General features: G+C 46.2%; 1 protein-coding gene across 1 annotated transcript in view; it reads left to right on the forward strand.

Annotated features, from left to right (window-relative positions):
- LIN54 (lin-54 DREAM MuvB core complex component) overlaps window positions 1-10,875 on the forward strand; it is a 145,312-nt gene extending 134,437 nt beyond the window's left edge. The window contains exon 14 of the mRNA XM_082243338.1: window positions 10,180-10,875. Coding sequence (XP_082099464.1) covers window positions 10,180-10,381 — 202 coding nt within the window. The 3' untranslated portion in view covers window positions 10,382-10,875. The remainder of the gene's footprint in view (window positions 1-10,179) is intronic.
- Window positions 10,876-11,241: the final 366 nt, after the last annotated feature.

Consider the following 11,241-nt stretch of genomic DNA (forward strand, 5'->3'; position numbering starts at 1 on the left):
GAACTGATGTGGGAACCATCAGCCAGGAAGATGGTAAGTCCTTGGGTCTTGGGTTGAAGTGGAATACCCCGTTGAACAGCGAATGACAGGTCGATAAAGCAACTACATGCTCCGGAGTCAATAATCGCGGTTACTGATATGCTACCTCCTGGAAGCTGAAACGAGACAGGGAAGGCTAGGTGAGAAGCACTGGAAGCGGATGCTGGACCACTGGATGGGGAGATGGAAAGGCACTTACGTAGCTTCACAGGGCAGGAGCGCACGTAGTGACCGGCTTCTCCACAGTACAGGCAGAGATTGTTCTGTCGCCGGCGATGCCTTTCTTCAGTAGACAGGGCAGGTCTCTTAACCCCAAGCTGCATGGGTTCCGGGACATCCGTAGCAAGGTTTGCAGGAGCAGAGCTGGTAGGAATCGGATTAAAGGAAGGGACGTTTACCGGGGCCGCGAACCGCGGCATCATCCAGGCTGGACGAGGCTGCTGGGTGGAACGTTCTGCACGGCGTTCCCTGAGCCGGCGGTCTATCTGGATAGCCAGATTTATTAGAGTCTCTAGGGTGTCAGGAACCCCAACCCGGGCTAGCTCATCCTTCAGCCCTTCAGAGAGACCTAAACGAAACTGATACCGTAATGCAGCGTCATTCCACTGGGTGTCGGAACTCCAACGCCTAAAGTCTGTTACATAGTCTTCCACATCTCTTTGACCCTGCTGAAGCGCATGCAGAGCAGCTTCAGCGGTGGAGGTTCGCTGAGGGTCGTCATACAGCTGAGCCATGGCACTGAAGAAAGACAATAAGTACTTTAGATGAGGACTGCGCTCTTCAATAAGCCGATGAGCCCAAGACTGCGGTTCATCCAGGAGCAGGGAGATGACAAAGCCCACTTTGGTAGCCTCCAATGAAAAAGTCTGAGGTTGCAGAGAGAAATATAATTCACATGCGTTGCGAAACGCCCTGAACTTGCCTCTGTCCCCTGAGAACTTTTCGGGTGTAGGGACCCGGGGTTCAGGTGGCAACATCACTACTGTGGGACCTGGAGTAGGTTCTGCTGGTACAGAGGAAGAAGAATCTGTCATCACAGGGGGGTTCCCAGGTGCAGAACGCATCCGTTCCTCCAGATGCATGTAGCCCTCCTGAAATGTCTTTACGGCTTGAGATAAAGTTGTGAGATGCTGGCAGATCTCATCCAATGGTGAGGCCCCTCTTGCAGGCTGCGACATGGCTGTCTGATACTGTCAGGACTCTGGAGGCGAGCCTGACGTGCAGAGGGTAGCCTCTAGCTCACCGAGGGATGGAGCGCAGACGAGTCACCCAGGCAGTAGACGCAGGCTAACCCGAGGTGCGGAATCTAAGTGCCAACCGGTCTTCACCAGAGCCTCAGATGGTGAGGTTGGATTTTGCTGCGTGTATAGCACCAGGTCGCGGTCCTCGGGGTTGCCCTGCCAGGAGGTGAACAGGTCCGGATCTGGTGGCAGATAAACAGACAAGGATAAGGCAAAAGAGTGGTCACAAACAAGCCGAGGTCAGGGCGGGCAGCAGACAAGCGAGGTGAGGGACAAGCCAGGAGGTCAAACAGGAATCAAACTGGATACAACAGGTTTCAGGTTCAGGAACACAGGAGAAGCTTCAGATCAGACAGCAAAGACACTGTACTTCTGAGGTGCTTAAATAAGGCAGCCTATTGCCAATTAATGAAATTAGTCTGAGCTAGGTTAACCCTTAGGTGGCAGATTCATGACAGCACTTTAGTGTGCACAGGGAGCGTTCCTGACAGTGGGGGGACGTCTTTGCTGGTTCCCTGACATGTGGACTTCTCTGGTACAAGACAGTGAAGAAGTCATATAGTCCGGTTTAAAGATTGAGTTTCATTCTTACCCTGCTGTAAGGTTCTTCCTTCCAACGCACGACTGTCCCCGGTCCACTTACAGGCTCTTTTTGGGGTGGTGCAAGACCTTTTACTTCAAAGGGTGATTGTCCTGGTTCCGACTTTGGAACGTTTTCAGGGAGTTTTACTCAAACCTATTTACAGTCCCCAGGAAGGAAGGCAAGGTGCATCCTATTTTGGACCTCAAACTGCTTTGTGTGGGTGCAGAAGTTCAGAATTGAGTCCATTCGCACAGTGGTGGCTTCCCTGCATCAGGGGGATTTTCTTGCTTCCATCGACATCAAGGACGCTTACCTTCACATTCCAATATGTGTCGGTCACCAGCGCTTCCTCCGATTTGCCGTGGGAGAGGAGCATTATCAGTTTGGGGCGTTACCCTTTGGTCTCGCCTCCACTCCTTGGATCTTCAGGAAAGTGTTGGCCCTGGTGCTAGCATTATTTTGTCAGCGGGGGAATCACGGTCCTGGGCTACTTGGACGACCTTCTTCTGCAAGCAGAGTCTCCTAATGCTCTGGTGGAAAACCAGGAAATCACCATACGGACCCTGAAGGAGTTCGGCTGGATTCTGCATCTTTAGAAGTCTGCCTTGGTTCCTTCCACGAAGCTAGACTAAGACTCTGCCTTATTAATGGAACAGAGGTGACCAACGCTATGGAGTTTGTGGACAATAATGTAAAATGGGTATTTATAAAAGCCGCTCCAGCAGACGTCCTCTGACGAAACGTGTAGGGTGGAGTCTATTACGTCATACGTCACTTCCGGTCTTTGGAGCTCGGGCCGTGGAACGCGGAAGCTTCCCGGCTAGCATGCTGATCTACAGCAGCCTATACTGTGAGTCACTACGTGTCCTTGGTTTATTGACTACACTTATACCTTGCATCATGGGGCTTCCTCTTTTTCGCTTGAGCATTTAGATAACCCGCACTTTGCTCATCTGGACTGGAGGGAACCCTGGATATTTTTCCAGCTTTACTACATCGTCAATCCTAACAAAACAGGTCGTATATAAGGTGCGACACCTAGTGGTTACACAGGTGAATGCACTCTTTCTATCTTCATTGGAACTTTATTTCCATTTATATTTTATTAACAGTTCCTTCACTATTTTGCACGCAGCACCTTCAGGAAGAATCCTTTATTTATTTTCACCTTTCTATATCAAATATATATTTTGGGAACTCCGGTGAGCACCATACCCTCACTTGAACCTGCACTGTATATTATTTTTTATTTGGAATAAAATTTATCACCGTTTTTGTTTATTTATCGCACTTAGCACTTCATTTACTTATGGTACATTGTCTGGTTCAGGACAAGAATTGTAGTACCTTACCCAGTTTGCAGTGGGACGATTCTATCACTTGTGCACTTTATATTTATAATTAGACAATTTTTTTGTTTCTACTTTGTCACTTGTGCACTTTATATTTATAACCATACAATTTCTGGTTTCACTTTTGGTCTGGTACACCATTCTTTTTAGCACTTCATTATTAATAGGTAGCGCCTTTATCAACCTTCTTGTTTTTTTATAAGACTCTGCCTTCGCTAGAGTACTCCTTCCTCTGGACAAACTCCAGAAACTGCAAGCTGCAATTCCCCTCCTGTTGTCCAGCAGATGGTCATCCCTCAGGACTTGCATGCGGGTGCTGGGCCTGAAGGTGTCGGCCTTCGAGGCAGTCCCGTTTGCACAGTTCCTTACAAAATCCCTGCAAAGGGACAAGAATCTCTAGTCTCTGGACAACCAAATCTAGCTGAGCTGGGGTAAAAAAGGGTCCCTGATCTGGTGGCAGCGTTCTCAGGGCAAATCCTTCCTCCTATTGGACAGCGGTCACCACGGATTGTCTCCAAGGATGTCCAGTGTGCATTCTATCAGACAATGCCACAGCCGCGGCTTATGTCAATCACCAAGGGGGCACAAGAAGTGTCATGGCGGCTCTGGAGGTAGCTGGCATTTTTAGGTGGGCAGAATGTTTCGTTCCAGCCCTTTCTCTGCCGTACACATTCCCGGAGTGGAAAACTGGCGGGCGGATTACCTCAGTCGGCAGGCGTTGGACCAGGGGGAATGGCCTCTTTATCTGGAGGTATTTAATCAGTTGCGTCTCCGGTGGTTCACCCCCGAGGTCGATCTATTGGTGTCTCGGCTCAACAGTTACAGTGGTGATCGAAAGTTCGGGCACCCGAGGTGCATAAAGAAGCCAAGGAAAGATGGAAAAATCCCCAAAAGGCATCAAATGACAGATTAGACATTCTTCTAATATGTCAACAAAAGTTAGATTTTATTTCCATCATTTACACTTTCAAAATAACAGAAAACAAAAAAAACGGCGTCTGCAAAAGTTTGAGCACCCTGCAGAGTTAATATCTTGTACTGCCCCCTTTGGCAAGTATTACAGCTTGTAAACGCTTTTTGTAGCCAGCCAATAGTCTTTCAATTCTTGTTTGAGGTATCTTTGCCCATTCTTCCTTACAAAAGTCTTCCAGTTCTTTGAGATTTCTGGGCTGTCTGTCACGCACTGCTCTTTTAAGGTCTATCCATAGATTTTCAATTATGTTGAGGTCAGGAGATTGTGAAGGCTTTGGCAAAACCTTCAGTTTACGCCTCTTGATGTAATCCCCCGTGGATTTCTAGGTTTGTTTAGGATCATTATCCATTTGTATAAGCCATCCTCTCTTTAACTTAAGCTTTTTCACAGATGGCATCAAGTTACCATCCAAAATTTGCTGATATTTTATTGAATCCATTTTTCCTTCTATTCGTGAGATGTTCCCTGTGCCACTGGCTGCAATACAACCCCAAAGCATGATTGATCCCCCCATGCTAAACAGTTGGACAGAGGTTCTTTTCATTAAATTCTGTGCCCCTTCTTCTCCAAACGTACCTTTGCTCATTCCGGCCAAAAAGGTAAATTTTAACCTCATCGGTCCACAGAACTTGTTTTCAAAATGCATCAGGCTTGTCTATATGTTAATTTGCAAAGTTCAAACGCTGATTTTTGTGATGAGGACGTAGAAGAGGTTTTCTTCTGATGACTCTTCCATGAAGACCATATTTGTACAAGTATCTCTTTATAGTGGAATAGTGTACCACAACTCCAGTGTCTGCCAGATCTTTCTGGAGGGATCGTGCAGTCAAACGTGGGTTTTGAATTGTTTTTCTCACAATCCTGTGAGCTGTTCTGTCTGATATTTTTCTTGGTCTTCCAAATCTTGCTTTAACTTCCACTGTTCCTAATGACTGCCATTTCTTAATTACATTCCGAACAGAGGATATTGACATCTGAAAACGCTTTGCTATCTTCTTATAGCCGTCTCCAGCTTTGTGAGCGTCAACTTTTTTCCGTTTCACTTTTCTAGACAATTGCTTAGAAGATCCCATGGTGCTGATTGTTGGGGCAAGGTCAGATGAGTCTGGGCATTTAAAACCTTTGAGATTGACATCACCTGGTCTTCCCAGACGATGATTGAGAACAATCCATGACACTGGCAGGTCCCAGCCTTGCAAAGGGGGCAGTGCATGCTATAAATTCTGCAGGGTGCCCAAACTTTTGCAGACACCATTTTTTTGTTTTCTGTAATTTTGAAAGTGTCAATGATGGAAATAAAATCTAACTTTTGTTGACATTATAAGAATGTCTAATCTGTAATTTGATGCCTTTTGGAAATTTTTCCATCTTTCCTTGGCTTCTTTATGCACATGAATACAAATTTTTACCTGGGGTGCCCAAACTTTCGATCACCACTGTAGCTACAGAGGTTCGTGGCACGGTCATGGGATCCTCTGGCGGACACCACAGATGCGCCGGTGGCCCTGTGGGGTCAGTATCATCTGATTTACATGCCTAGTGTCCTACTCCTGTAGGGGGCAGTATAACCCAATGGTTAAGAAGATCAGGAGCTGGGTCCGTTAATAAACATCAGAGAAATTGATTTTACAGTAAGTAAAAAATCTCTATCGTTCAATTAGGGACACAGCTGTTTATCTATTAGACATTTGGGTTCATACCACAGTCTGCAGGAGAAGAAAGCTAGAAAGCTAAAAGCTTTAAAAAAAGCAACCTTAGGGACCAGCACCATCTGATGGTTAATCCCCACCAACTACTAGTGTCCAGGATGAAGGACAGTCCCCTACCCAGCAACTGAGATCCATATTTGTGGGCTTTAACTTTTTTTTTCCATTTTGCATAATCAAAGTCAGCTAAGCCCACTGAAAAGTTCTGCTCTGCATTAAGGTTTCTACTGCCTGCATCTTCATTGTTCATTTCGTGACTCGGGGCTGCGAGGTGTTAGCTACAGGGTACAATTTTGAGACTTTTCCTCCAGAACATAATTTTCCCTGGAATCTTCACCAGACCCTGCATAGACTGACGGATCTATGGTTGCCAGTATGGGTCTGCTGTCGCAGGGTGTAATCATACCAGTTCTTTCTATAGAGGGATGCAGAAGGCTTTGTTTAATGCTGAAGTTTAGCTTAACAACAATAATTACCTGTAATGAAGGAAGATTTGGGTTGTGCAGGCAGCTGAATCATTGAGAAATCTTCATTGCCTATTCTCTTTCTGTCTTTGAACTTTTGGTGCTGTAGTGGTTAAGAGCTTCTGGTCCTCGGACAGAACAGCAGTACAGATGGTCTAACAAGCCCCCTATTTGATAGCGTGGTGCAGTTGACAGGTCCTCTTAATGGAGACACCAGGGGTCTTTTAGACCTCTAATATCACTTCTGTCCTCTATTGCAGCTAATCAAGCACAGATAGTGTAGTACAGTAGACAGGGTTTGACAGCTTTGAAACCCAAAGTGAAGAACCTCCAGGCTTATTCATTGCAGAGACCAGTAAATGGATGTTCCTCAGTCTCCTCCCGCTTACCATCCTGCGGTAGTTTGCCACCATCCCTGGCTCCCCATAGGAACAGGAGAGGCCGGAAACCAGGGTGGGTGACACTTTCCTAGTATCCAAATCACTTTTTCATGACAGCTGATCAGCAGCTGGAAAAAAAAAAATACCAAGCTCATGGCTGCAGCAAAAGTCATGAGCTTGTTTTAATCGGTTGAATGCCAGGGTGTATATAAACATACTTTAACAGAACAAGGGTTTAAGGCTCGTAACCTGGAAATCGAATAGTTTGAGTCCCGCAGAGACCTTCATTTGAGAAGAACAGAGAGATTCCCCTACAGACTTTGTCACAGAAAGTGGCTTTTCTGGTGGCCATTACATCAGCTAGGAGGGTCTCGAAGTTGGCAACTTTCTTGTGCAAGCCTCTGTTCTAAATATTCTAAGAAGCAGCACATTAAAAGTTTTTTTTTTTTTTTTTTTTTTACCTTAAATACAGAGAATGCCACATCTAAAGACTATTAAGCTTCAATATACTCGTGTAAGAGTGTGTGTATCCAAACTGCGCTAAACAAATTGGATAAGCTGCTGACACCACAACTGACATATGTTGTATGGAAGTAAATAAAAAATACAGTGCAATGCTAAACGTGACACAACAAAAATGCCACAATCATAAATTGTGATCCTGAGACCATAGATAATAGATGCGAGTAGCTGTCAGACATTGTTGCATATACATGAGCTGGAACTCTGAAGCGTCATTGCTGTCTGGCTGGCCACTAGACATGCAGCACCATTTTAAAAGCTCCTGAGCTCTGGATATTTTAATTAACTTCTACCTTCCAACAAAGCCGAAAACACGCCACCCTGAGCTCTCCTGATATCCCCTAAGATTTGTAAACTCCTTGACCATGGGGACATACGAGCAGGCTTTACAGTGTCCACAATAAAAAGATCCCTTCAGTTTATCACCTGTAAATAGGATTTCCAGGCAACCTCATTGGAGAACTGTGTGGATTCCTGCCTTGGTTCATCCGGTGATCCAGCCACGTTGGGGGTCATTTACAGTGGCTGGTGTTCAAAATTTGGGGGGGGGGCGCAAAAAGAAAAATGTAATAGGTATTGCTTTGCGGCAAAAAACGCGGTAAAAAATTGCGTGACTTTGAGGTGATGGTATAGGCATGGCACAGGTGATGGTATAGGCATGGCACAGATGATGGTATAGGCATGGCACAGATGATGGTATAGGCATGGCACAGGTGATGGTACAGGCATGTCACAGGTCATGGTACAGGAGATGGTATAGGCATGGCACAGGTCATGGTAAGGGCATGGCACAGGTCATGGTACAGATGATGGTATAGGCATGGCACAGGTCATGGTACATGCATGGCACAGGTCATGGTACAGGCATGTCACAGGTCATGGTAAGGGCATGGCACAGGTGATGGTACAGGCATGTCACAGGTGATGGTACAGGCATGTCACAGGTGATGGTACAGGCATGTCATAGGTGATGGTACAGGCATGTCACAGGTGATGGTATAGGCATATCACAGGTGATGGTAAGGGCATGGCACAGGTCATGACACAGGCATGGCACAGGTCATGGTACAGGTCATAGTAAGGGCATGGCACAGGTCATGGTACAGGTCATAGTAAGGGCATGGCACAGGTGATGGCACAGGTGATGGTACAGGCTTGTCACAGGTGATTATACAGGCATGTCACAGGTGATGGTAAGGGCATGGCACAGGTGATGGTACAGGCATGTCACAGGTCGTGGTAAGGGCATGGCACAGGTGATGGTACAGGCATGTCACAGGTCATTGTAAGGGCATGGCACAGGTGATGGTACAGGCATGGCACAGGTGATGGTATAGGCATGTCACAGGTCATGGTAAGGGCATGTCACAGGTCATGGTACAGGCATGTCACAGGTGATGGTACAGGCATGTCACAGGTGATGGTACAGGCATGTCACAGGTGATGGTACAGGCATGTCACAGGTCATGGTAAGGGCATGGCACAGGTGATGGTACAGGCATGTCACAGGTCATGGTAAGGGCATGGCACAGGTGATGGTACAGGCATGTCACAGGTGATGGTATAGGCATGTCACAGGTCATGGTAAGGGCATGTCACAGGTGATGGTACAGGCATGTCACAGATCATGGTACAGGCATGTCACAGGTAAGGGCATGGCACAGGTCATGGTAAGGGCATGGCACAGGTCATGGTAAGGGCATGGCACAGGCATGTCACAGGTCATGGTAAGGGCATGGCACAGGTCATGGTAAGGGCATGGCACATGGTAAGGGCATGAGCAGGATACATCCAAACAGTGAGGCAGTACCTGTTGTAGGAGCCAGGGGGGTGGATGGAAACGTCTCTCCAGTCTCTCAGATGGCTCGGGGCAGCCGCACAAGAGGAGTAGCGGAGAGGGGGATGCGCCGCCTGAAGGTGGTGGGGGAAAGGCACAACCCCCATAGACCGAACCAGCCGCAGGTCCGCAGCAAGTCGGCGTCTCCTCGCTTCAGCTGTCCTGAGCGGCGCCGGCATATGACGTCATCGGCGGATGACGATTGGCTCCCGAGAGTTCGTTCCTGGCTGCAATGCCGAGGGTGAAGGCAGCCTTACAGGGATGTAGCACACAGCGGTCGCTTCCAGGAGATGGGGGGAAGATAAAACACCGCAAAGGGGGCCGGGGGGGTTGTGGAGATGAAGGAGATCGGGCGGTGACGGTGCGTGACTGACGCACGCACTGGCACCGCCCCCAACGACCTCAGGATGTCCTGAATGATGATTGGTCCAGGCTGGAGTCTGGACCAATCCCAGCCAGGACATCACAAAAGTGGGGAGTATGGGGGTGCATTGCTCTGCACCCTGGTGACCCCCAGGAGGCCGCCGATCGGCGCCTCTGCATGCTGCACGTGGGGTGGAAACACCCCCCACCATAGCCACCACTAAGTCCGGCGCCCCTAGTGGGCTAAAAATTGAATTTTTTTTTTATCTTTTTTTTTTTTTTGGGGGGGGGGGGGGGGGCCCTATAGACAGGCCGCCACTGGTCATTTATGTGATTCAGCTTGTTTGACCCATTCACTATACTGTAATTTGGGTTCATACATTCTGGTGAGTGCATTCATTTTATGTTGGTGTGGGGATCTTCTGAATTCCCTATCGCCCTATAATGTCTATAGATACTTCATTTTCACCTGGGACTCTGTTTTATATGCACTAATGTGTATTTCACTGGACTCACGTCTTTGTTTTTATTGATTCAATTTTTTTAAATTATATCTTATAATTTATGATTGTGGCATTTTTGTTGTGTCACGCTTAGCGCTGCACTGTATTTTTTCTTTATTAAGCTTCAATATATTGCATTTTTCAGCTTGCTTGGTTTTCTTTTGTTTTTAATGTTGTAAAATATATGACTTATATGTGGTATCAATTATTTTTAAGGCTGCCGTTTACATTTGTCACAAGAGAAGTTGCAGAAGCCACGTGCGAATGCCTTCTCGCCCAGGCGGAGCAGGGAGAGAAGCTCTCAAAATCCCAAGCTGCAACGGAGAGGATGATCCTAGAAGAGTTTGGACGTTGCCTCATGAGGGTCATCAACTCTGCAGGAAAAGCAAAAAGCGACCCTTGTCCGATGACTTGTTAAGCGTGGCTGACTGGGAGACTAGCATGAGTGATCAGAAATTGTGACTGCATGGGAGAGAGGTCTATAAGATAATGTACAAAGAATACACTGCTACACAATTCTGAAGTCTTCATTTACCATCCATATATGTGCCAGAATTCTTGTGTGTTTTGTATGTGGCAAGATTCAGTGTGTTTTCAAACAAAATTTAGATTTTATGGTAAACCATTTGTTTTAAATCTTGCACCCATTTCTCATCCCTAAATTATTGACGACACCCAGTGGTGAATCCTTTTTAGTGTAATCCGCAAACTCATGTACCAATTCTAATTTTTCTAGTTTGAACAATGTGTTTTTTTTTTTTTTTAATTCAAATGTGTGTACCTGGAAGCAGTTTTTGGTCTGATAAGATGGAAATATGGAGTGGATTGCTGTGAACTTTGTAATCAGGTTGTAGAATACAAAAATCAAGACTGGTGGAAAGCGTCGGGAATGAGATGTTTGATTAGGTAGAGAATTGCAAGGATGTAGATAACTGTACCAGGCTCTGTTTTCATTTGAAGTGTACTGAGGTTGAACTGAACAGAGGAATGGATATAACTCTCGCCCCTATCTAGTGTTTGCTTAATCTGGTGCCAGGAACAATAGAATACTATCCTTCAGAATATATTGTTTTTGTAATATATGCATTGTGCCTTCTGCACTCTTAATATTACATAATGCTTGTTATATTTTCATATTTATTTTTGGATTATGTAAGCTGTAATACATTATGGGATTATAGGAGCATGATTTAGGGCTTCATGACTTCAAGTTGTAGTCCCCAATTATTTTCCTGTATCATTTGAGTAGAAATGCATCTAAATCATGAGCATTAACCT

This window comes from Pelophylax lessonae, assembly GCF_965119305.1.
Source record: "Pelophylax lessonae genome assembly, chromosome: 1".
Classification (NCBI taxonomy): Eukaryota; Metazoa; Chordata; class Amphibia; order Anura; family Ranidae; genus Pelophylax; species Pelophylax lessonae.